We start from the raw sequence: 27,572 nt of genomic DNA, 5'->3' as shown, positions 1-27,572 counted from the left end.
CTCTAAAATAGGGATGATAATACCATCTAACTTAAGTTCTCATGAGGGTCAGAGGAGTTAATCCATGTAAAGTTCTTGGAAAACCACCTGACAGGTGGTGAGTGTTTAATATAAATATCAGTTGTTTTTATATGTATGTGCTACATATGCATGGTTGATTGTTGGCCAAAGCTTCTGGACCCAACTGTCTGGAAAGGTGGGATGGATGGTAAATACAAGAATCTTCTTCTACCTTGTTATTTAAGGCCTAGACTAGCGCAATGTAGCTTTTCTCCCATATCTCATCTTGGTTTTGTATGGCCCTTCCAATCTGCCATTGTGTCAGCAGAAGAAAGAAGAGAATTGTAGTCATTACTAATATTTAAAATTCCCCTATTTTCTACTCGGGGCTTCATTTTCCCTACCATCTTCAACCCTTTTGGAAGGAATGGTCAGGATATAATTATTCTTACTGTGTCATCATCATTTTTTCCTTCATGTGTTGTTTATGCATGTCACAGCTCTCCTCTGAAGTTAAATGAGGAGAGAGAAGGAGTGTGACCAACAACTTGTACCTCTTTCCTATACAGATAGGTGGAAATATGTCCCAAAACAACAGAGAGGAGAAAACTCCTCCTCTTCTGTTCTTACTGTGTTGGGGTGGGGAAGATTATCCACCTTTAAGAAATTCCTCTTCATTTGACTTCCAATTTGTACAGGAGGATTGTATTAACCATTATCAAAAGTGATTTTTAAAATGATCTATACTTTAAAAAAATGATTTTGGGAAATGCTAAATGACCTTTTTTTTTTTTTTTGAGTTTAATCACGATGATAAAGGCAAAAGGACTAGGGTCAAATCTCATAGTTCTACCCCCAGGATTTACTAGATGCTCAACAAATGTTTGTCAATAATAGTGAAGTGGAAACCAAAGAATAGGAAAACTGGTGTTGAATATTTACAAAATGCCATTTTTAAAGGAAAAAATGAGTCAGGGAAATAGGAACCATAATCTGAATGATTTTCATATCTTTGGCTGTTTGAGAAGCTGAGTGGATTCTTTATACTTGATTTCCAATGTGCAGTTCAGATTTCTTTACTGGCCTTCGATCTTGAGATCCTTGGAGCCAGAAAAGTAATGGAAAAAAAAATGAGTTAGCTGAATTTAGTAACACTGAGTTAGAAGAGAAAAAGACTGTTTCTTCTTACTGCTTAAGATGGGGGTCAGTATTACTTATTTAAATAATAGTTGCAGATATAAAGTAAAAATGGTTAGCACTAGAAGGGAGGAGAAAAAGAAAGAAAAAAGAAGAGTGAGAAATAAAATTTACTGAAAAGTACTGAAAAAATAAAAGTAGTTTCCTTCCTCACTTGAAAATCAGATAATTTTCTGTAGCAAAAATATATAATTTTATTGATATTCTCAATGATAAGCAAATACTAATTTAACTAACATTCCAAATTAAATTTAATCTGCAGTAGAAAATTGATCTAGGATTTCATTCAACAAGAATGTCTCGAAAGCGACCAGTGAGATAGTTTCATTTGAGACATTAGTATTGTCCTCTGTATCCTTTGTCAATCTTAGCTTGTTTCTGTTTTGCTGTCCATATCACTCTTGCCCCCTGAACTATGAATTTAGGTAAAAACTAGCCCTAACTAACCTTTTTAATTTAGAAATACTCATTGTTGGTTTCTATCTTCTTAGAATTGCCTGAATGAAGTCTTTGCTTTTATGCGTGGGATATTTTACCCCAAGATGATTTGTTCCTTATTATGAAAGTACATGTTTGTATAGGAGTTATGTACAGTGACATATAATTGATAGGTGCTCAATAACTAAGAATCAAATGAAAATGATTTTGATTTTGTTTCCTTGTATTATCTAGCCCAGTGCTTTGGAGTTAATGTTTACTGGAAAATGGTTAGGATTCAGTTTGATTGATAGAGGGGCATTAGTCTTCTAGCACTGCCATAGCAAAAGACCACAGACTAAACAACAGACATTTATTTTCTCGCAGTTCTGGAGACTGGAAGTCCAATATCAAGATGTTGGCTGTTTCTATTGAGGTCTCCATACTTGGCTTGCAGACAGCTTTCTTCCTCCTATGTCCTCATGTACTCTATCCTTTGTGCAAATGTATTCATGGAGTATCTCCCTCTCTTCTTATAAGGACACCAGTCATATTGGATTAAGGCCCCACTCTTATGACCTCATTTAACCTTAATTACCTTCTTAAAGGTCCTGTCTCCAAAAACCGTCACATTGGGGGGTTAGAGCTTCAACATAGGAATTTTAGGGAGACACAGTTCAGCCCACAATAGGAGCTGAATGATTATTATAAGATCTTAGATGCCCTTTCATTGTATCATAGAAAAGATAAATCTGAGATTTGAAGCAAAATTCTTTTTACAGACTGAAAATTTAAAAACACACATACTGCTATCGAATGTTTAGAAACTGGAGAACAGAAATCATCCTCCAACCTCACCTCCTTAATTGTTAACACCTGACATATTTTATTATTCGTACATACACACAGAGAGCATACATGCAAATTATAAAATTCTTTATACGTACATACAAAACACATCTTTTTGCACATACATGTGCACATCAAAATATCTTTCATGTAAACATTTTTCTATAATGCATAATCTTGAGAACTATTCTTCAGTTTAACATTAGGTTGTTTTTAATTCTTTACTGTTATAAATAATGTGGTGATGAATATCTACAAGCATATACTCTTTCTGTATAGATTTGTATAAGTGGGCTTATAGGATTAAAAGAAAAATATAAATGTGTATAAAAAGCTCTCAGAACTTTCTGTGGAGGTTACAGGAGGATATAGGCGTAGGTTATTGACAGTGTTGGGTTGGGTGGTAGATTTCTTTCTTTTTTTAAAAAAAAAAAAAAACCAAAAAACAGAGAAAAAGCTTTTTTTTTTTTTTTTTTTTTGGTGGTAGGGATAGGGTAGAGGTAGGGAAGATAAAGAATCCTTTCATTTTCTCAGAAGTTTCTTTTCCATACTCTTGAACATAGTCTTAGTAAGTACACCAACTTGACTTGAAAAATCTTTAGTTTTTTCTATTTTTCTTCTACAGGTTTTACCTAGTCTAGAATTAGAGCACTGAAATAGCAAATGGGGATCTAAATTATCACTAGAAAGCAATGTGACAGACTCTTATAATGATGCTATACTATACTATTGGTTCTGTCTTGTAGCCATATTTCCCTTCTCATCTTTTTTGCCCCCTTCCTTATTCTTTTCTCTTCTTCTTTTCTGCCCTAAATCCTTTTTCCTGTTCCCTTCTTGTGTTCTGCTTTTCTTCTTTTGTCCAGTTTTGCTTTTGCCTCTTCCCCTCATATATCAGTTGGGATGATTTCAGATGCTGGTAACAGATGATCTGAATCAGATGTGCTTATTCCCCCGTATAACTGGAAGTCTAAAGGTAGGGCAGGCTACAGCAACCCAACATTGTCATCAAGGATTCTGGTTCTTTATATCTTCTGCTCTGCCATATTTGGTGTTGGCTTCATCCTCAGGCTGGTAGCAAGTGACTGCAGCCGTTCCAGACATCACAGCTAGATGTGATGATATCCAAAGGAGAACAGGACTGGCTCTTCTTGTTTCTCTATGTTTAAGAGTGTTTCTCTATGTTTAAAAGCCCCTCTGTGATGACTTCTCATGTCTTATTGGCCAGGACGGGTCACATGCTACTGATGAAACCTCTTGGTGCCCTTTCTAGCTCTCCTTTTCTGGGCTGTTGTATCCAATCTTTAGCTGCTGGTACTATTGATTAAACAAATGAGAGGAGCCCCTTCCCTTTCTGGAGAATTATCTTTGATTGAATGAGAGCTGTATTCTCTATAGTTTGCTATCAGTGATTGACTGATTTAGGGGTAAGCAGCAAATGGCAGCTCCCTTGCCTTAGAGTAATTTCAGGACCAACGTTATGGTGCAGTTTATGCTCTAGAGCTCCCTGTAATTTAGCTGAAGCTGAGGCCATTCTTGCTTAGTTTCTTCCCCTACCATTTTCTGATTCCATTATTCCCTTTCTCCTGAGAGCTCTCCCTCTGTAAATCACATGCAAACAAATCACTGTCTTAGGCTCTGCTTCCAGTGAACCCAGTATGAGACAAGAACCCTTGTGTATGTCAGTCATTTGCAAAGGAGGGGACAGAATTACTATGATTGACTTAATCATTTGGGGTTTGATGAATATCTGAAAGCCAACCACAGTGATCCTTCTACCGTTCTTTCTCTTCTTTCCTATACTCCCCAATCTTTGTTTATCATCATCATGCATATTCTTTTAGAGGCTTAACTGAATATATACCAACATAAATGTATTTTTCCCAACTCTTTCAACGATGTGTCTAAAAATTTAAAACTGACTAGATGTGGCCGGGCGCGGTGGCTCAAGCCTGTAATCCCAGCACTTTGGGAGGCCGAGACGGGTGGATCACGAGGTCAGGAGATCGAGACCATCCTGGCTAACACAGTGAAACCCCGTCTCTACTAAAAAAATACAAAAATCTAGCCGGGCGAGGTGGCGGGCGCCTGTAGTCCCAGCTACTTGGGAGGCTGAGGCAGGAGAATGGCGTAAACCCGGGAGGCGGAGCTTGCAGTGAGCTGAGATGCGCCACTGCACTCCAGCCTGGGCGGCAGAGCGAGACTCCGTCTCAACAACAACAACAACAACAAAAAACTGACTAGATGTGTTAAATTTTAAAAAATTAGCAATTGCTGGTCCAACCTGGGGGTATGGGACCCATTAAGCTTTAGGGAAGTGATTATTAAATTCCTTGACATTAAAAAATTTATGTCATCCATCTTAGTGAAATAAATGCATTTTTATTTACTTTTCACATTATTTATATTTTTGGACAACATTTTCTAATCTGTTATTTGAAAGCCAGCTGAAATTACATTGTTTGTGCTGATTTATATGTTCTTTTGGCACTATTATAATTATTGAAACATGCTAATGTTTCTTTGAAAATTAGCCAAAAGCTATTGCATACTATATGTAATATATAGAGGGTATATTAATCCATTATAGTCTGTATTAACCCTTTGGGCAGTGAAGATCTTAATTTGATCTGATAACTTTGAAAGGCAGTAATAATAGGTGCCATTCAATGAGTGTCTCCTGAGTGTCAGGCATTTTGCTGGGTACTTCATATCCATTGTCTCTACTTTTCATTATAATTATTCTGGGAATTTATTATCTTCATACTTTTATAAATGAAAAAAACCCCAGAGTTTAAAGGACTTAGGCAGTTTGTCCAAAGTCACATAGCTATAATAACAGTAACAATTACTAAACTTATAGAACATTTATTGTGCTCTAGGCACCATTCAAAGTATATTATATGGATTGACTACTTTGATCCTCACAACCCTAGAAAGACTATTATTATCTGCATTTTACAGATAATAAATTGGTGTAAATAACTTTCTCAGGGTCACTCAGGGAGTAAATGGTGCAGTTAGGATTTGAACCTAAGTCAGACTCCAGTGAGCCTGCACTCAATCATTATGCTATACTATTATGTAAGAATTTAGTATGCAACTAAAACTAGAGTTAAAAATTTATGTGGTGATTAATATTTTTTTAACTTGCTTTGACTGCTCTTTCTTAGTTTTAGGCCATTTGCTTGTATTTATTCCTTTTAGGGAATAAATTTCTCCAAACTTCCATTGTGGTTTTGTTATAAACCTGAGATTGTGATTGTAAAACACAAACTTGACCTTTTCCTCATTTTTGTCTCTCTTTAGGTACTCCAGTTCAGAATGATCTGCAAGAATTTTTTGCATTAATTGATTTTGTAAATCCAGGAATATTAGGCTCTTTGTCATCTTATAGGAAAATATATGAAGAACCCATCATTTTATCGAGAGAACCTTCTGCTTCTGAGGTATAATTTACTCTAATAAATAAGTTTTTAAAAAGCCATATGTCTGAGGAAATTATCCATAACTTCATATTATTTTGATTTAGAAAAATCAGTAGTGTGAACTCTTTCTTTTTCTCCACAATCCTTCATTTCCTGCATTCCTTATTTTAGAATATGACATCACTTGTCTAAAATTCATGAATAGAAACTTCACAAAGAATTATGACAATAAACATATAAAAATGTTCATCCTTACTAGTTTTGAAAAAAGTAGAACAAAATAACCAAAGTGATTTTGTAATTTTCTATTGGTGTGTGTTTGTTTATTTAGAGATGGTGTCACTCTGTGTTGCCCAGGCTGGCCTTGAACTCCTGGAGTTCAAGTGATCCTTTTGCCTCTGCCTCCCGAGTAGCTGGAACTGCAGGGGTACACCACCTCCCCAACTTGGATTTACTAGTAGTAGCAATTGTAGACAAGAGTCTCCTATTTGGAATGTAAATAGTTGATTGGAATGTACATTGGCACAACATGGGGAAAGTTTGGCAATGTATATCAAAAGCATTAAAATTGTCTATATCTTGTGGCCTGACAATACTCCTTTTAGGAATTTATTATAAAGAAATAATGGTAGGTTTATTTAAAAACTTAGCTGGCCGGGTGTGTTGGCTCATTCCTGTAAACCCAGCACTTTGGGAGGCTGAGGTGGATCGCGAGGTCAAGAGATCGAGACCATCCTGGCCAACATGGTGAAAACCCTGTCTCTACTGAAAATACAAAAATTAGCTGGGCATGGTGGCGGGCGCCTGTAGTCCCAGCTACTCAGGAGAATCACTTGAACCTGGGCAGCAGAGGTTGCAATGAGCTGAGATCATGCCACTGTACCCTAGCCTGGCGACAAAGTGAAACTCCATCTCAAAAAACAAATAAACAAAAAACCAAAAACTAAAAACTTAGCTATAAGGTATAGGGTGACCTTATGTCTACAGAAAAAAAAAAAAAAGCCAGATGTGGTGGCATGTACCTGTGGTCCCAGCTACTGGGGAGGCTGAGGTGGGCGGATTGCTTGAGTCTGGGAGGTGGAGATTGTAGTGAGCTGAGATCACATCACTGCACCCCAGCCCTGGGTGACAGAGTGAGACTCTGTTTCAAAAAAAAAAAAAAAAAAATTAAATAAAAACTTAGCTGTAAGGATAAAATATTAGAAACCGGCTGGGCACAGTGGCTCATGCCTATAGTCCTAGCACTTTGAGAGGCCAAGGCAGGTGGATCACTTGATGTCAGGAGTTCAAGATCAGCCTGGCCAACATCATGAAACACTGTCTTTACTAAAAATATAAAAATTAGCCAGATGTGGTGGTGTGCACTGTAATCCCAGCTACTGAGGAGGCTGAGGCAGGAGGTTCCCTTGAACCCGGGAGGTGGAGGTTGCAGTGAGCCGAGATTATGCCACTGCACTCCAGCCTGGGTGATAGAGTGGGACTCTGTCTCCAAAAAAAAAAAAAAAAAAAAAAGAAGCAAACTAAGGGAAACACAAATGGGAAACAAACATTTTTAAAGGTAGGACAATGGTTAAATTATGGTTTACATGTTGTATACAGACTATATTTCATTGAATCTAAGATTCTACCAATTATATATCATTATTTTATGTTATTTAGGAGACTGTGACTTCACTTAATTAAATGGTTATGCTAAACATATAAATAGATCATGGTTGGTTTTTCTGTCCCTATACTCATATTTTATTTCTTCTTTTAAAATTTGTTGGGAAGCAATTAGTAAATGGTTTATCATTATGAAATCTTTAATGTTCATTTTAAGTGTATTTTTGTCTATAACACTTTCATTTAAGTCTGCTATTTTTCCACAGGAAGAAAAGGAGTTAGGAGAAAGAAGAGCAACTGAACTTGCTTGCCTCACTGGACTCTTTATCCTTAGAAGAACCCAAGAAATTATAAATAAATATCTCCCACCTAAAATAGAGAATGTTATCTTTTGCCGACCAGGAGCACTACAGATTGAGCTTTATCGAAAGCTGTTAAATTCTCAGGTTGTCAGGTTCTGTCTTCAAGGGTTGTTGGAAAATAGTCCCCATCTAATATGTATAGGAGCTCTTAAAAAACTGTGCAATCACCCCTGCCTTTTGTTCAACTCTATAAAGGTAAGTGCGTAGTGTCTGAAACTATGTCAGGAATATGGTTCTATAGTATATGAATCTAAGAGGGCAGATAGGGCTAATTTCTGAGGTTGCATTTGTGGGTTTTCGAAAAGCTCTGCAGGCTATCTAGCATGGTTCTGCTGTAGGCTTATCCAGCCTTTCACTTGTTCTTCAGAGCATGTCTACTTTCGTAGAGCTGAAGTAGGGTTTGAGGTACCACCTTCTACAGTTTGTGGCCAGTCCCCTTTGGTACCTTATCTAATGCTTGCCCATGGTCTCCCTTCCTATTTTATGTTAATATAGTCTGTCAGTTTTGTTTGTTTGGTGCTAACAAATGCAAAATTTGCCATTAAAAATAATTTTTTTCCCTTATTTTGAAAGTGATACATGATTGTTGCATAAAATTTAGAAAATTCGGAAAATCACAAAGAAAATAAAAATCATCTTAAGCTCAAACCATGGAAAAATCACATTTTGGTATTAATAATATTAGTTAACAGTTATTAAGCACTCATTATACACAGGTTGAGCATTCCTACTCTGGAAATTAGAAACTCAAAGTGCTCCAAAATTCAAAACTTTTTGAGTGCCAACATGACATCACAGGTGGGCAATTCCATACCTGATATCTTTGCTTTCTGATGTTAAGTGTGCACAGACTTTGTTTCATGTACAAAGTTATTAAAAATACTGTATAAAATTACCTTCAGAGTATGTGTATAAGGTATATATGAAATATAAATGAATTTCATGTTTAGACTTGTGTCCCATGCCCTATATATATATATATATGTAAATATTCCAAGATCTGAAAAAATCTGAAATCTGAACCACTTCTGTTCCCACGTATTTTGGATAAAGGAGGGTCAGCCTGTACCAATCACTAAGTACTTTATTAGTGTTATTTTATTTATTATTTACAAAACTCTATGGAATAAGTAATATTATTACCATCCCCATTTTTTTGATGGGGAAATAGAGGCTCAGAGATAGATATATATAATCTTATTCTAGAGAAACTTGATGCTATTTATTTATTTATTTATCGAGATGAAGTCTTGTTCTTGTCCCCCAGGCTAGAGTGCAATGGCACGATCTCAGCTCACTGCAACCTCCACCTCCCGCATTCAAGCGATTCTCCTGCCTCAACCTCCCAAGCAGCTGGGATTACCGGCGCCTGCCACCACGCCTGGCTAATTTTTGTATTTTTGGTAGAGACGGGGTTTCACCATGTTGGCCAGGCTGGTCTCGAACTCCTGACCTCAGGTGATCCGCCTACCTCGGCCTCCCAAAGTGCTGGGATTACAGGTGTGAGCCACTGCGCCCAGCCACCACTTAAAAAAAAACTAATTCTGTATACAGTGATAAAAATTAAACGATTTGGGCATGAAGCCCAGTAAAAATAGCCAAAAATTTCTTCATTAAAAGGAAGACCTTATAATGGCTCAGAATATACCAGTTAATTTAGAATATGTTTGTACATTCTTGAAGAAAGCAGCAGGGGGCTCTGAGTGTTTCTCCATTGTTGCCATGCAGTCACTAATAATAGGCATAAGATACTTCAAATAGGGTACATAATTTATAGTCTGACATTTATTCAGAAAAGCCTTTTCTCTAACTTCATAGCAAATAAGAATTGATATAAAAGGGCAGAAATGAGCCTTCTACATGTATAAGTAACCTTTAAGCAATGGCTTGTAAGTGTTTCTATTGAAACTAGATTGTTTCCCTAGTTCAATTAAGATGTTAGGTCTTTCTTTAGGAAATGTGAGTGGAGCGTAACCAGTAACAATATCATAACTCATAACCGAAGTGTATTGGGTTACATGGAATCAGAAGAGACAGTGTCCTGATTAGCTTGATATGAGAAGTTGAACTGGTAAATCTCTATGATGGAGATGCTGCATCAGGCTGTCACAGTATAAAGATATTATCTATTAGTCAATTATTAGTTAGTGGTACATATTATAATATCCTGGGAAGCTCTTACAATTACATTAGTCCAGGCCTCAACACATATGGATTAATTCAATTTTGTTTGAGAGTAGGACCCAGGCATGAGCATTTAAAAAAAAGCCTTCTCAAGTCATTCTAATACGTGTTCTTTGTTAAGAACTTGTGCATTAAGATCGCCCATCTTGGCCAGGGCAGTGGCTCACGCCTGTAATCCCAGCACTTTGAGAGGCTGAGGCGGAAGGATGCACTTGAGGCCAAGAGTTCGAGACCAGTCTGGGCAACACTGTGAGGCCCTGTCTCTTTAAAAAAAAAAAGATCACCCATCTTCCTGTACTCTGATTTAATATTCACCAGGCACCTTCTGTTAGCGATTTGACTTTCCCTGGGGACATTCTTTCATAGGACAGAATGCATGTGCATAGACTAATTGGTCTAAATAGGCAGGTCTCATAGGTCAATAAATTTTCTTTCTGACTTATTCAGTCTCTTAATTTGGTTAATATGAATAATTTCCCTACAGTTTAATCATATTCAAGTTTCTGAAGATGAAAAACTGTGTACTAGACCCTGGGCCTGTGGTCCTTTGATGATCTTTCCAAGTTGTAGGCAGAGCTAACCTAAAGCAACCAGCAACTACTTCTTTCTCCTCATATGTCCCAGTGATAGAAATATTTTAAAGTTCCTAGTATTTTTAATCAAATGACTACACCTAAATATTGCTGTATTTTGACAGTAAGCAAAATTAAAATTAGTACTCTGTGCCCAGCATTTTTATACATTTCACATAGGATTCACTGCCCTTAAGGTGTTTCTAGTATTACTAAAGAGGGGGTGCAACACACAGGAAAACATTTGTGAAGTATAAAAAAGTCATTTGATCTTGAACAACCCTGGGATTAGGGGTGCTGACCCCTGTGTGCACTGTTGAAAATCCCTTTATAACTTGTATGACTTTTGACTCCCCCAAAACTGAACTACGAATAGCCTACTGTTGACCAGAAGCCTTACCAGTAACATAAAGTCAGTTCACACATATTTTGTATATTATATACTGTATTTTTACACTAAAGTAAGCTATAAAAAGAAAATGTTATTAAGAAAATCATGAAGAAGAGACAATATATTATTCAATGAATGGAAGTAGATCCTCACAAAGCTCTTCACATTGAGTAGGCTAAGAGGAGAGGAGGCAGAAGAGGGGTTGGCCTTGCTGTCTCAGGGGTGGTAGCAGAGATGGGAGAAAATCTGCATATAAGTAGACTTGCGTAGTTCAAACCCATGTGTTCAAGGGTCAACTGCATATCATTAACTGCTCAATTAGATAAGGTCAAAGCTGAAGTGTACTGTGTAACCTTAAAGGTTAAAACTCAGTGCAAACAAAGGCTATGAATAATCAGGTAGAATTTGCACTGGGTCTTTATTTAGGATTTATAGGATTGGGATAATTGAGCAGCAATTTATAGGATTGGAATAATTGAGCAGCAAAATGAAAAGTATTCCAGACAAGGGGTATAGGTTGAACAAAGTTTCAGAAACAGTGATAAATCTGGTAAATATGGGAGAGAGTTAAGAGACCTGCCAATCCTAGGAATTTAACCGAAAAAGTGATTTAATCATTAATATCTCTGATCTCTAGTTATATGATCACATATCAGCTAGGCAGTTTTGGAGGGGGAATTTCAGAGGTGCTGATAATCACCTTGGAATAAATTTATTCTACAACTACTGGTGAAATAAACAAAAATTATTGTTATAAGTAAGAATAACTTTCTCTGTTAATTTATTGGTGAACTTCTTCCTTCTTACAGAAGAAACTGGTAAGGTTAAGTAAACAATCATGCTTGTTTTTGGATATAAAGGTGTTGTATGAAGCCCACGATTCAGGAGAGAATACTAATAAGGAGGGAAGGAGAGAGAGGAAAAGAGGAAAAGAGAAAAAGATTTATCAAAGATGCAAAATGTTAGCGTTTGGAGAGAATGGATTTTGTATCACCATTTGCCCTTTATTTCCCTCTCCTTTCTTCGTCTGCTCCTACTTCCTGTAGTTACATGTGGGAAATATTAATACTACACTTGCAGGGTGAAGGTAGCAGGCATCATGAGATTGCGTTAGAACTGCTCTGTAACTAACTCAGTAGAATGCATGTTACTTTTTTCAAAAATGATCAAATCATGACCTATAAAGATTTCCTAATAGTTTCTTGGACTTTTCAGATAGCTGTTAATCTTCACCTTTTTCCCTCTATAATTTTAGCGTTTTCCCCTCCTAATTAAAAAAACAAACATGAGCCAGCATTAATAATCGTCATTTTGAATAGGAAAAAGAATGCTCAACTTGTGATAAAAATGAAGAAAAGAGTCTATACAAAGGCTTGCTAAGTGTGTTTCCTGCTGACTATAACCCTCTCCTGTTTACTGAAAAGGAGTCAGGAAAACTACAGGTGCTGTCCAAGCTCTTAGCGGTTATCCACGAACTTCGACCTACTGAAAAGTAAGATCAATTTAACAAACTTATAAGTGCTCATAGAGTTTTAGTTTGCACTATGTCTTTACTTCCTACTTCCCTTTTAAAATAAGAAAACATAAAAAATAAGTTGTTTTCTTCTTTGGGAATATGGTTAGCTTCTAGTATTTCGTAAACTTGTAATTAACAATGTGTCTATAAGTTTTAAGAAAAACTAAACATATGTAGTTTAAAAACCTAGTGATATTTTCCGATATGTAATGCTTGTTTCTCAATTTTCTTCAGAATCCTTTCTTCTTTTACTGTTTCTTAAATATTGATACACCTTAGGATTTTCTCTTTAACTTTCTCACTCTTAACCTATTTCCTGAGTGCTCTACTCCCTGTACTTTCAACTATTGCACTCACACATACACACGACTATCCCATGTGGTCCTGTGTGTGTGTGTGTGTGTGTATTTTTTTTAGAATGACTATATATTTTATATCTTCTTGTATACCAAATGCATATAATATTGAAGGAAATTTATATCACTTCATTCCTCTCTTCTAATTTCTACATCTTTATTTTTAAGTGTTGAATGGACATCTAAATCTATCTTGATGTCCTATAGTACATCACACTTCCCATGTCCAAACCATGTGACAAAACCATCATTATTGCAAGCCTGATCTTGTCCCATTATTCCTTGGTACCATAATGCAAACAAAAACCCTGGAAATTATTATAAACTCACTTTTCTTCTTCATTTATCCCACAATGTCAGTCACTAAATTCTGTTGATTTTATTTTTTAATTTAAAGAATCCATCCTCATTTTTCTGGTACCAAGATTTTTGTTTTGATTCTTAAAATTACTGATTTGGGTTACGATAGTCTCTTATAAGCTACTTCCTGTTACTCTCAGCCCCCTGACATACTCAACATTGCCCTGAATTGTATTTCTAAAATATAAATATAAACATGTCACTCCTTTTCTTAAAAGATCATTTGAAGACTCCCACTTGTCTTCCAGAAATTTCTAAATTCTTTACCACATTAGGCAAGACTCTTCATGATATGGTTAATGCCTCCTTTTCCAGCCTCATCTCTCATCACTCCTTCACACATACCATGTGGTCCAGTCATACCAAACCCCCTGCAGAACCTGTGAGTTTGCCCACTTCTGCTGTGCTCTTACATGTTGCAGGTTTCTGTGTCTAGCTTACCTCTGCTTCTCATTCTTCTGGCCAACTTTTTCTCCTTCTTAAGACTCAGCTCAACAGACCAAGTGCGATTGCTTATACCTATAATCCCAGCACTTTGGGAGGCTAACGTGGGAGGATTGCTCGAGGCCAGGCATTGGAGGCCAGCCTGGGTGACAGAGTGAGACCCCTTTTCTACAAAACAATAACAACAACAACAACAACAACAAGACTCAGCTCACATGCTTTCTCCTGTCTCAGATTTAGATTCCCCTCCTCTGTACTCTCATAGCATGCTGTACCTACCTCTAATGGAGCTCTTCTCACATGTTTTATTAGATAATATTTGATATGTGCAAAAGGACATGTGAGATGTATATATGCAGATTGTGACCCAGTTTAAGAGTGCAAACTTTCACTTCAGCTTCTATTTATATCTTTTTATTATCTTATTATTATTTTTTTAACTGGATTTTTTTTTTCTCTTCTCTGAAGGGTGGGCGGGATAGTTGGTTGTTATTGGACAAAGGATAATGAGTGAAAAGAGTTTTAGAGGAAATGAGAAGAGATACAGTTTGAATATAGGTGTGAGAATGTATCTTTGAAGATGTCATAGGGGAAAGTTCCCTCTTGTGGCAAGAAGGAAGAAAGGAATAAAGAAAAATATAATGATTAAGAAAAATAAAAATAATATTCGGGGATTGAAGTTGGGGTGGTATTTTCTCTTTATCTTGAGACAGGGTCTCACTCTGGGGCACAGGCTGGAGTGCAGTGGTGCGATCTTGGCCCACTGCAGCCTTGACCTCCCAGGCCCAAGCGATCCTCCCACCTCAGCTTCCCAAATAGCTGGGATTACAGGAATGTGCTATCACTCCCTGCTAATTTTTGTATTTTTGTAGAGATGGGGTCACCATGTTGCCCAGGCTGGTCTCTTAACTCCTGAGCTCAAGCAATCTGCCTACCTCGGCCTCCCAAAGTGTTGGGATTATAGGTGTGATGGTCATTTTGACTCCTTGTGGGTCCCTAAGAAACTTAAATCCTACCATGTTTCATTGGAGGAGAAGCTACACTTTCATAAGTGGCATAGGCTGGATCTTTGTTCTGTTGCTTCACGTTATCTGAAGAGATGGCCCTTTCTTTAAAAAAAATTGTGGTAAAAGAGACATAACATAGACTTACCATCTTAACCATTTTTGTATGTATAATTCTGTAGTGTTAAGTACATTCACATTCTGGTGCAACCAATGTTCAGAACTCTTTGCATCTTGCAAACAAAACTGAAATGCTGTATCTGTTAAATACCAACTCCTTACTTTCCCCTCCCTTAACACCTGAACTACCCTTCTACTCTCTGACTCTGACTGTTCTAGATACCTCATGTAAGTGGATTCATATAGTTTTTTTTCTTTATGTTACTGACCAATTTCACTTAATATAATGTCCTCCAGGTGTATCCATGTTGTAGCATGTGTCAGAATTTCCTTTTTAAGGCTAAACAATGTCCCATTGTGTGTATATACCACGTTTTGTTTATCCATTCATCTATTGATGAACACTTGGGTTGCTTCCACTTTTTGGCTGTTGTGAATAATGTTGCTGTGAACATGGGTGTACAAATAACTTTTCAAAACCCCATTTTAAATTCTTTTAGGTATAAATCCAGAAGTGGAATTGTTGGGTCATATGGTAATTCTATTTTTAATATTTGGAAGTACTGCCATACTGTTTTTCATAGTGGACTGCACCATTTTCATTTCCACTAACAGTGCACAGGGTTCAAATTTCTCTATCTCCTTACCATCTTTGCTACTTTCTATTTTTTTGATAATAGTCATCCTAGTGGGTGGGAGGTGGTATATCATTGTTGTTTTGATTTGCATTTCTCTAATGATTAGTGATATTGAGCGTCTTTTAATGTGCTTTTTGGCCATCTTATCCTTGGGAATCCCCATCTTATCCTCGGGAATACATTCCAAGACCCGGAAGGCATACCTGAAACCACAGATACTACCAAGCCCTATATGGATTGTTTTTTCATGTACATACATACCAGTGATAAAGTTATAAATTAGGCACAGTAAGAGATTAACAACAATAATAATAAAATAGAACAATCATAACAGTATACTGCAGTGAAAGTTATGTGAATGTGCATTCTCTCTTTCTCTCAAAATACCTTACTGTGTGTAATATTTTTGAACCAAGGTTGACTGCAGGTAACTGAAACAGTGGAAAGCAGATCTGCAGATAACAGGGTACCACTGTGGTCTCTAGGTGCCTCTGTATTTTCTTTGTCTTTCCTCTGTGAGTCCTTTGTCTTCCTGCTACAATTTGAACTGATCTCTAATATTGCTACACAGCTGTCATCCTGGACTTATTTATTTATTTGAGATGGAGTCTTGCTCTGTTGCCCAGGCTGTAGTGCAGTGGCGCAATGTCAGCTCACTGCAAGCTCCGCCTTCGGGTTCATGCCATTCTCCTGCCTCAGCCTCCTGAGTAGCTGGGACTACAGGCACCCGCCACCACACCCGGCTAATTTTTTGTATTTTTAGTTGAGACAGGATTTCACCATGTTAGCCAGGATGGTCTCCTGACCTTGGAGTGCAGTGGCGTGATCTCGGCTTACTCCAACCTCTGCTTCCTGGGTTCAAGTGATTCTCGTGCTTCGGCCTCCCGAGTAGTTGGGATTACAGGCAGATGCCACCACACCTGGCTAATTTTTTTTATTTTTAGTAGAGATGGGGTTTCACCATGTTGCCCAGGCTGGTCTCAAACTCCTGACCTCAGGTGATCCACCCACCTCAGCCTCCCAAAGTGCTGGGATTACAGGCGTGAGCCACCACGCCCGGCATCCTGGGACTTTTAAAAAGCCATCACCTATGCATTAGTCCGTTTTCACACTGCTATAAAGAAATACCTGAGACTGGGTAATTTATAAAGGAAAGAGGTTTAATTGACTCACAGTTCCATATGGCTGGGGAGGCCTCATGAAACTTAATAATCATGGCAGAAGACAAAGAGAAAGCAAAGACCTTCGTCACAGACTGGCAGGAAAGAGAGAGCTAGCAAGAGCAGGGAAAACTGCCTTATAAAACCATCAGCTCTGGTGAGAACTCACTCGCTATCACGAGAACAGCATGGGGGAAACTGCCCCCATGATTTAGTCACCTCCCACCTGGTCCCTCGCTGAACTCATGGGGATTACGGAGATTATAATTCAAGATGAGATTTGGGTGGAGACACAGAGCCAAATCATATTAACTTATAAATTCACTTTTTTCCTCTTCTGTGTTGGTTTTCTATTTTCTGAATTTCACATTTTGCTGGAGCACATCTCACAGTAGTTTCCTAAGAAAGAAAGATGGAAGATTAATCTTTTTGACTTCTTGCGCATCTGAAACTGTCTTTATTCTACCCTAGCACTTGACTGACAACTTCCCTTGTCATAAACTTCTAGATCAAAATAGTATTCCCTTAGAATTTTGAAGACATTGCTATACATGTTGTCTTCTAGTTTTTACAGTTGCTTTTGAGAATTCTGATGATTTTCAAATTTCGATTCTTTTACATATGACCTATTTTTCTTCATCAAACATTGAGCAACTTTTATTCATTCTTCATACTTTGAGTTATAATCTTGATATGCCTTAATATGAGTCTTCATTTTATTAATTGAGCTGGGAACTTTTTAGTAGGTCCTTTTTATCTGAAGGCTCCATGTCTAGGAAGTATCCTTTCTCTCTCTTAAAAGAATTTCGTGTTTTCTTTGGAATTCCTGTCAGTCAGATATTGAACCTCATGAGTTGATTCTCTAATTCTTTTTTTCTCTCCTACTGGTCATCACTTTTTCTTCTTAATGTATTTCCTGGCAAACTCTCATATTATTATCTTAAAGCTCTCGTGTTAAAACTTTATTTTGTCTATCATTTTACATTTCTAAGATATTTTTCTAATTCTTGATTGTTCCTTTTGAAAAATTGCATCCTCTTCCATTGAAGGGTAGATAGCTCTTGTTTGAGGACATTAATTATTTTCAGAGAGTTATCTTCTGTTTTTTTCATTGTTCTGTTTAATTCAGGTGTCTTGTTTATTTTGATTTTTCCTTTTCATGTTGAAGCTCACTTCAAATAGCTGATGTTCCTTGGTGTCCACAGTTAACAGTGAAGCAGTAAAACATTAATTGAACACTGTGTGGATAGGCAGGGCTCGTTGACTAATAACCATCATTGGGTAATCAGGCAGCAAGCTGGCTTTTTAATTTGGGGACTCCCTATCTGTGGATCTTTTCTGTGGAATCATTTAAGTATTTCCATAGATGAATCCTTTAGTAATGTCTTCCTTGGACTGGCATGTGGGGTGCCTGGCTGTTGGTATTCTGAGAGTTGACAGGAAAAGGGTAGAGGGATCTTATTCAGTATCTAGTCTTTCATTAACACATTTTGTTGTTGTTGTTGTTGTTGTTAAAGACAGGGTCTTGCTCTATTGTCCAGGCTGGACTGAAACTCTTGGATTCAAGTGATCTTCCTGTTTTAGCCTCCTGAGCAGCAGGGGCTACGGGCATAAGCCACTACATTGGCTCTCCTGCCTTCTACAGTCAGTTCCCTGGTCTAAGTTTCTTTGGTTTATTTTCTCCAGATAATAAATACTTTATTTGAGAAAGAAAAGTCAACTGATCACATAGGAGCAGGGCCTGGGTTCTATGTACCAATGTTTTAATAGTTCAGTCTAAACTCCTTCCTTCTAAGGTACCTTGGCAAGATTCTGTGGTGCAAATGAACTTTCATTTGCTTCTTATTGGAATCTCCCTCTTTGGGCATGTAGGCATCACCTGTATACTCCTAAGCAGGTGACTGCTTCATTATGCTTTTTGTTTTCAAATATCTTCAGAGTTAGTTTCTGTTCATTTTTGTATTTTACTCATTCTCTTGCAGTTTTTAGAGTGAACCTCAGAGAGATGAAGAAGGCAGAAAGGTCTTTGCCACACTATCTTAAAACTGGAAGTTTAGATATTGACTTTAAATGGAATATGCAGGAGTACCTATGTTTTAATTGTACTAGGTCATTGTTGCATGTTCTCTCAATGTCAGTGATAATATTGTGGTATTTTCTTTCAACTAAGAATATCTAATGCTGCCTTTAAATTTATCTAAAGAATTTTTCTTTTTGATTGACAGGGTGGTGTTGGTATCCAACTATACACAAACCTTGAATATTTTACAAGAAGTATGTAAGCGTCATGGATATGCTTATACAAGACTTGATGGACAAACACCAATCTCTCAAAGGCAGCAGATTGTTGATGGCTTTAATAGTCAACACTCTTCTGTTTTTATTTTTTTGTTAAGTTCAAAAGCTGGTGGTGTAGGACTTAACCTTATTGGAGGATCTCACTTAATTCTCTATGACATTGATTGGAATCCAGCCACTGATATTCAGGTAAGAATATTTATGCATTAAATAGATATTATTGAATGCCTGAGGATACAATGCCTATTGAGGATACAAAGATGATGATGATATATAATAACCACTATATAAAGAGCCCTTATTTTGTATGAGGCACTCTGCTAAGTGCTTTCCATCTATTTAATCTTCCTAACAAGCCTACAAGGATGGATATTAGTAGTCCCATTTTACAGATGAAGATATGGAAGCTTATTCTAGATCCCACAGCTTGTAAGATGCAGAGCCAGGATTCAGACCTAAACCTGTATGCCTCCAGGTTCTAGTTTACTGCAGAGTTGGGCCTTTAGGATGTTCATGACCATCAGGTGAAGACAATAAATGTTATGGATGCTATGATTAGTGTTTATGCAGGCTACAGTGAGGGTATAAAAGTGACGTATTTAGGAAAATATTTGAGAAGCCTTTGGTTTTCTTTAGAGTACAGACCATCTTTTTGTACCTTGAGTTTTCTACCCGTAGGTTTGCACCTCAGTCGATATGTGCATTAGGGGATCCCAAGACAACCCTCAGGTTTAATGATTCACTAGAAGGACTCAACTGAGAAAAGCAGCTATACTCACAGTTATGTTACGTTATAGTAAGCGATACTCAAATCGGTAAGGAAAAGATACTGAGTCCAGGGCAGAGTCCAAGAGAGACCAGGCACAAGCTTCCAGTTGTTTTCTCCCAGTGGAGTTTTATGGACAACACTTAATTCTGTCAGCATGGGTGAGTGTCAGTGCATATAGAATATTGTCAACCAGGGAAGTTCACCCAAGTCTTGGTGTCCAGAATTTTGTTTGGGATTAGTCCTGTAGACATGGAACACCTGCATGACTGACCTTAGTTAATCAGTCTTTAGCCTCCAGAAATCGAAATACATGGCCTAAGGCCCCACCATATCACATTGCTAGCATAAACTATCTAGTGTGGCCCAAGGCTTCTGGTAAACAGACACTCATATCAGACAGGACATTCCAAAGGCCTAGAGATGATCTCTTAGAAGTTGGTTGAAGGCCAGATTTTTATTTGAAATGTGCAGAGTTTGAACATTAACACTTTATTGCACAGTATCATTGATAAATCTTTAAACCACAGGAATCCACCTAGAGCCTTAGCTGATTACTTGTATCCTAGGTACTTTTCAGGGGCAAATCTTTAGCTATTTGGACTGAGAATGAACCACCAAGCCCATGCTACACTTGGTTCTTTCCATTCTTGCTGTCCATACTCACTGTCCCATTGATGAAGATATATTCTCTCACTGTTGCATGATACCCCTGTAGTTATTTTACAGTATCATAGTAAGTGTTCACTCATCCCTTTCTTTCTGCTAAGAAAAAGCTATGAAGTAGGGCATACTTGGCACACCTGGGATGTTTTTTGAAGCTATATGTAAAATACAGAATTCCTTATTTAAAACATATTTCTGCAAATTGCATATGTGGAAAGGGCCATCAGTTTCTACTGTACTCTCAGAATTCTCACCTATTTTCTATAGGCAATGTCTAGAGTATGGAGAGACGGTCAGAAATATCCTGTACATATTTACAGACTCCTCACCACAGGTAACAACCCTTCAGTGTGACAAAAAATGTATACCCTTTGAATAATTAAAATTATTTTTTGTTAGCCTGTGCTTCAGTGTCAGGAATATATTGTTATTTTGTTAACTAGTATGTTAATAAACATTTTACCCAACAAAAACAATGAACATAAAGATCTGAAGGAAATCTGATGAATGTTTTCTCTTTAGGTACAATAGAAGAAAAGATCTATCAAAGGCAGATCAGTAAGCAAGGTCTTTGTGGGGCAGTTGTCGACCTCACCAAGACATCTGAACATATTCAGTTTTCAGTAGAAGAACTTAAAAATTTGTTCACATTACATGAAAGTTCAGATTGTGTTACTCATGACCTGCTTGACTGTGAGTGTACAGGAGAAGTTCATACAGGTTAGTTATATTTTAATTCTGTAACTATGTAGTAAAGTTAATTTATTTCTCATTAGCAGTTGAAAATATTTAAAGAATAACTTTATAATATTTACCATTTGCATATGTTAGTTTTATTTTTTTCTCAGCTCATAGGGCAGCTGCCAGATAGAGATATTTGTGAAAATATTCAGTAGAACCTTAGTCTCTCAATTTTAGCTTTTTATTTCTGACTCACTTGTGAAAAATTGAACTTATTTAGGAAAATCTTTCAAATCCTGATGTAATGGCTTTGGAGTTAGAATTTTTTTTTTTTTTGAGACAAGGTCTGGCTCTGTTGCTCTGTCACCCAGGCTGGAGTACAGTGGCGCAATCATGGCTCACTGCAACGTCCGCCTCCTGGGTTCAAGCAATCTTCCAGCTTCAGTCTCCTGAGTAGCTGGGACTACAAGTGTACACCACCACACGTGGCTAATTTTTGTATTTTTTGTAGAGACAAGATTTCTTCATGTTGCTCACACTAGTCTCGAACTCCTGGGCTCCAGCAATCTGCCCACCTCAGCCTCTCAAAGTGCTGGGATTACAGGTGTGAGCCACCGCTTCCAGCCAGAAAAATGGTTTTAATCCCTATTTCTCTTCCACAAAAAAAATACAGTTGACAGAATAATCTTGTTGTTTATGTTGTACAGAATTTATTCATAATGGGGTCATATTTTCTGAGGCACTCAGAAGCATGGGCCACCGTACTTCTCAGTACTTCATGTAACTGCTAGTGCTGCTTAAGTAAAGCTGAAAATTGACCCTCCAGAATAGACACCATTCAAAAAGAAACTAAATCAGGAGTAGGACTTGAGCAATCAATGTCTAGTAGTTGAAAGTTACTTGATAAATTATATTAAGATAGGTTGAAGAAGTTAGACTATATAAGACTAAGATGGAAGAATTTAGATTTTATGTAAACATAAAATATATTTTATATAGATGTTTCTTTTTTATGTAAATGTTTCTTTATATAAATGTTTCTCTTTAGGTACAATAGAAGCTTATTAGTTTATTAGTTATTTGTCATATAAATTATATATGATTATATTTATTAGTTATGTGTCATATTTATATATAAATATATAACTAATAACTAAATGTAATAAATATAATCATGCACAATATGTAATTATAACAATATACAATATTTATAGTAGCTAAAATATGTATATATTTTTATTTTTATTTTTTTATTTTTATTTATTTATTTTTTTTGAGACGGAGTCTCGCTGTGTCGCCCGGGCTGGAGTGCAGTGGCCGGATCTCAGCTCACTGCAAGCTCCGCCTCCGGGGTTTACGCCATTCTCCTGCCTCATCCTCCCGAGTAGCTGGGACTACAGGCGCCCGCCATCTCGCCCGGCTAGTTTTTTGTATTTTTTAGTAGAGACGGGGTTTCACCGTGTTAGCCAGGATGGTCTCGATCTCCTGACCTCGTGATCCACCCGTCTCGGCCTCCCAAAGTGCTGGGATTACAGGCTTGAGCCACCGCGCCCGGCTATATTTTTATTTTTTAGTGGGTAGAATTTAAACTTCAGAGAAATGTTTTCAGATTTTCTCTTTCTTCATAACCATTTTGGTAATTAAAAGTATTAACACTTTATCCTCCCTATTAAATTTTTTCCTGTTTTAATAATTTCTCTTTTCCTTTTTCCTTGTATTTACTCTAATGTTCTTTTTCTAATAATTAAGGTTAATACTTAGCTTAATGATTTTTCAGTCTTCTCTTCAAAGAAGTGGATATTTAAGACTATACATTTTTCTCTAAGCTGCCCATAATTTTGATATACAGTCTTTCATTATTCATTTCTAAATATTTTGTTTTTTCATTATGATTTCTTCTTTGACTTATGAGTTATTTAAAAGTATGCTTTAAAATGTATTTTAGTTTTTGTTACCAAATTCTTGCTAATGCTCTGTAGTCAGAAATAGAATCCATGATACGGATTCTTTGGTAATTATAGAGACTTGGGGTATGGTCTAGTATGTGGTCATTTTTTGTAAATATTTCTTTTGTGCAGGGAAATCATGTATATCCTCTCAATTGCCTAGTGCAGAATTCTGTCATATTAGCCAGATTTTGTTATATAATCCATTTTTTCTTTTATAGATTTCAAAAATGACTAATTTAACTTTTGAATTGGTAATACATTTACATGACTCAATTATTTAAAAATATAAAATGTACATGGTGAAAACTCTTCCTACCACTCTACCCTTATCTCCCTAATTTTTAGCCTTCTACATCAAAAGAAACCACCAGTATTAGTTTTTTTGTGTATCCTTCCAGATATATATGTATGCATATATAAGCCACTCTACATATATATTCTTGCCCAGTTTTCCTCCCAATAAATTATAGCATGTTATACGTATATTTCTGTACCTTTTTTCACTCAATAGCGTATCTTGAGATCTTTCCGTATTGTTACAGAGTTTCCTCATTCTTTTTTTTCTCAGCTATATAATCTTCCAGTGTATAGATATATCATAATTTATCTATCCCCCACTATATTAGTCTGTTTTCACACTGCTGATAAAGACATGCCTGAGACTGGGCAGTTTACAAAAAAAAAGAGGTTTAATTGGACTCACAGTTCCACATAGCTGGGGAGGCCTCACAATCATGGCAGAAGGCAAGGAGGAGCAAGTCACATCTTACATGGATGGTGGCAGGCAAAAAGAGAGCTTGTGCAGGGCAACTCCCATTTTTAAAACCTTCAGATCTTATGAGACCCATTCATTATCACAAGAACAGCACAGGAAAGACCTGCCCCCATGATTCAATCATCTCCCACTGGGTCCCTCCCACAACACGTGGGAGTTATGGGAGCTACAAGATGAGATTTGGGTGGGGACACAGAGCCAAACCATATCATCCACAGATGTACAATTAGGTTATTTCCCATAGGTGTGTATTTTATTCATGTATCATTTTGAATATCTTCAAGTATACCTATAAGGTAAATTTTTAGTATTGCTGAGTCAGAGAATATGTACATTTGTAATTTTGATAGATACTGCCAAAATGCCCTTTGTTGGATGTTGTGTCAATTTACACACCCCCAGAAATACACTAGAATGTCTATTTTCCCATAGCCTTGCCAGGTTAGTGGATTATCAAATGCTTGTATTTTTGCCAATCTGATAGTAAGAAAATAATATATTGGTATAGTTTTAATATGCTATTCTCTTATTATGAATGAAGCTGAGCTTTTCCTAAGTTTAAGAACCATACTTCCTTTATGTGAACCATCTCTTTATATTGTTTGCCCATTTAAAACATTAACAACCTAATTTTTTGTTAGGTATATCTATTATTCAAATAAATATATTAAAATATGAAACTATGATGGTGGATTAGACAAAACTATTGTTATTTTTATAATTTTCTGCTTCATATATTTTATATCTTCCTTGTGAAATTTGTTTTTCATTATGGTTTCTCTATTTTATTGTTATGTAGTGATTGCCTTATCCCTAATGCCTTTTGTTTCATTTTGTCTTAACATATGAAACTAGCTTTCTTATCGTTGGGATTTGTCTGGTCTATTTTTTCCCATCTGTTTACCTTAAATCTGTCTATGTTCTTATATTTTAGGTATCTATTGTCAACAGCATAAAGCTGGATTTTATTTTTTGTCCAGTCTGATATTTTGTTTTAGTGAGAATATTTAGTTTGTTTGCATTTATAATTATTAAGGTATTTTTATTTATTTCTACTGTCTTTTCATTTTTTATTTTTAACAAGGGCCTAATACTGGCTCTTAGTTAGCCAGAGGTTTTTTTGGTCAGTACTTTGCAGGTGTTATTCTATTATCTGCTAATTTTTGAAGCAATCTTGTCGTCTCTTTTCTTAAAACCTCAATGATTATGAATACTGACAAGGATTTGATGATATTAAGGAATGACTTGAGGCTTTTCTTTTAGGTGTGATAAAATTTCAAAGAAGTGTTTATCTTTTAGAAATGTAGAATGAAATGTTTATTAGTGAAATGATACATGCTATATATATATTATATTTATTTGAAATTTCCCATAATTAAAAGGTTAAAAAAATAAAACCTTCAATAGCTTCCTGTTGCTCTTAGGATAGATACTAAGTTTGGGCAGTCTAAATGCTGTAACAAACTAAAAAAGCACAATGGTCTAATACAATAGAAATATGTTTCTCATTTGTGTAACAGGTCATTGTGGGCATTTAGTGGACAGCCTTTCATAAAGTAATTTTGTGATCCAGGGTTCTTCCACTTGGAGCTCTTCCATCCCTTTGGACCTTAGAGTCCTCTGCTGGGTTCCCCTGCATCTGCCAGCCAGCAATGAGAGAAGAGATAAAGTAGAAAATTGTTCAGTTTGAAGTATATTTATAGTTCAGATCTGGAAGTGACATAGCTGCATTCCATAGGCCAGACACAGTGGCAGTTTCTAACTGTAAGGGAGGCTGGGAAAGGTGACTAAGTGCCCTGGAGGAAAGAGAAATGGATTTGGTGAATAACGGCTGGCCTCTGCCATTCATGTTTTGCATAATCCAGCCCTTGAATACTTGCATCACCTTGCATTACTTAACTTCTCTTGCATTATTCTTTGCTTTTACTCTATAGGCTCTAATTGCATAGGCTCCTATCAATTGCTTGATTATGCCAGTGCCCCTTCCTTTTCATAGCTTTTTAATGTGCTTATCGTGGAATGCTTTATCTTTCTTCTCCATCTAGTTCTTTCCTCCTCATCTTTCAGATCTTAATAGAACATTTCCTCAGGGTGCCCTTCACTTACCTTCCAGACCAAGTCAACTTCTCTTGTCATATGTAAGGTAGTTCCCTGTATCTTTCCTTCATACCCTTACCTCTGTTTGTAATTCAGCTCCACAGTCCCTTATCTTCAATTCTGAAATCTAGAAAGCTCAAAAGATTTTTTTTTTCTTCATAAATTTGTGACAAAATTATTTGTGGCAAAACCTTACCTAAATTGATGTGAGTTTATCGATAGTTTTTATTTAACTCATTTTGTAAGACTGTGACTTGCTACAGAATGTTGATGAGTTTCATTATGGAATGCTGACCCAGATTGTTCGAATTATATTCTGAATTTGGAAACATATCTGGCCCCACAGGTTTTAGGCAAGGGATTTTGAACTTGTAATACATTTTTTTGGATGATTATTTATTTAATATATATCTCTCCCACTAGACTGTAAGGTCCTTTAAGTCAGAGACCATGCCTGTGTTTCTTCATCATTTTACCTTTACTGTTTAACTCAGTACATAGTAAATAATTTATAAATGTTTGTAAAAAGAATGAATGAATTTGTCTTAACTTGAACCATGGTGATCAAATGTAATAAATCACATAAACGAAGTATCATGAAACAAAAAAGTATTGTATTTAGTAGGATATTGGCTTGCCTAAGGATTTTCTCATTGTTTTACTTATTGCAGGTGATTCGTTGGAAAAATTCATTGTCTCTAGAGATTGTCAACTTGGTCCACATCACCAGAAATCTAACTCCCTGAAACCTCTTTCTATGTCCCAGCTGAAGCAATGGAAACATTTTTCTGGAGATCATTTAAAAATTACAGATCCTTTTCTTGAAAGAATAACAGAAAATGTGTCATTCATTTTTCAGAATATAACCACTCAAGCTACTGGCACATAATGAAAGATTACTTCATGACATTCCATTGCTCTTCTTTTGAAAATTAGTATGGTAATTAAATGTACTATTTGAAAATTAATAGAATTATTTAAATTACAATATGTGTTGCAAAATATATTACTTTTGATACAACAGTCAAAATTGAGTGGTTTAAGTTTTTGTAAATATTAAACGTTTAAATGAAAAATTAAAGATGTGCTTTTATCATTGTATAATTGTTAATAATTCCTTGATTAATATGCTTTCATTAAGTATTTACTGAGAAATTGTTATGAGGAATATAAAAAGGTAAAAATACTTAGTCTCTGTCTTTGGGAAAACTAATCTGATTAGAAATATTAGATGTTTGAAACAACTGAAAAACTTGGTAAGTTTAAAATGTAGCTCAAAGGAGGAAGAGAATGAGAGGCTAGGATTGCAAATGCTAAAGATGTTGGATGTAATAGTTGCTGCAGGGCAGTTTGAGCAAGAAAAGTCAGTAGGTTATGCAGGAGATGAAGGGTTTGGGAACACTTTAGAGCACTAGTTCCTAGTTTGGGACCTCAGACTTAGGCAGTTTATAAAGCCATGTCCACCAAATATTGCTTATGCACTGCATAAACGTTCAAATACCATCATTTAAGGGTTATCTGGAGTAATTTTTGATATTGAAAAGAGTGTTTTTTAGCTGTGCACAGTGGCTCCAGTTTGTAATCCTAGTTACTTAGTAGGTAGAGGCAGGAGGATTGCTTGGGACCAATAGTTTGAGACTAGCCTGAGCAACATAGTGAGGCTCTGTCTCTAAAAAATAAACTTACCCAGGTATGGTGGCACATGCCTGTAGTTCCAGCTACTTGGGAGGCTGAGGCAGG

The 27,572-nt window shown here is 36.5% G+C and overlaps 1 protein-coding gene across 2 annotated transcripts in view; it reads left to right on the top strand.

Moving 5' to 3' along the window:
* RAD54B (RAD54 homolog B) overlaps window positions 1-26,908 on the top strand; it is a 100,291-nt gene extending 73,383 nt beyond the window's left edge. For both annotated transcript variants that reach the window (XM_001088870.5, XM_077943866.1), the window contains 7 exons: window positions 5,770-5,909; window positions 7,760-8,050; window positions 12,322-12,494; window positions 18,826-19,087; window positions 20,598-20,664; window positions 20,853-21,050; window positions 26,504-26,908. In XM_001088870.5, the coding sequence (XP_001088870.1) occupies window positions 5,770-5,909; window positions 7,760-8,050; window positions 12,322-12,494; window positions 18,826-19,087; window positions 20,598-20,664; window positions 20,853-21,050; window positions 26,504-26,721 (1,349 nt within the window). In that variant the 3' untranslated portion in view covers window positions 26,722-26,908. The remainder of the gene's footprint in view (window positions 1-5,769; window positions 5,910-7,759; window positions 8,051-12,321; window positions 12,495-18,825; window positions 19,088-20,597; window positions 20,665-20,852; window positions 21,051-26,503) is intronic.
* The last annotated feature ends 664 nt before the right edge of the window (window positions 26,909-27,572 follow it).

Source organism: Macaca mulatta, chromosome 8 (genome assembly GCF_049350105.2).
Source record: "Macaca mulatta isolate MMU2019108-1 chromosome 8, T2T-MMU8v2.0, whole genome shotgun sequence".
Classification (NCBI taxonomy): domain Eukaryota; kingdom Metazoa; phylum Chordata; class Mammalia; order Primates; family Cercopithecidae; genus Macaca; species Macaca mulatta.
This window is presented reverse-complemented; position numbering and strand designations above follow the sequence as displayed.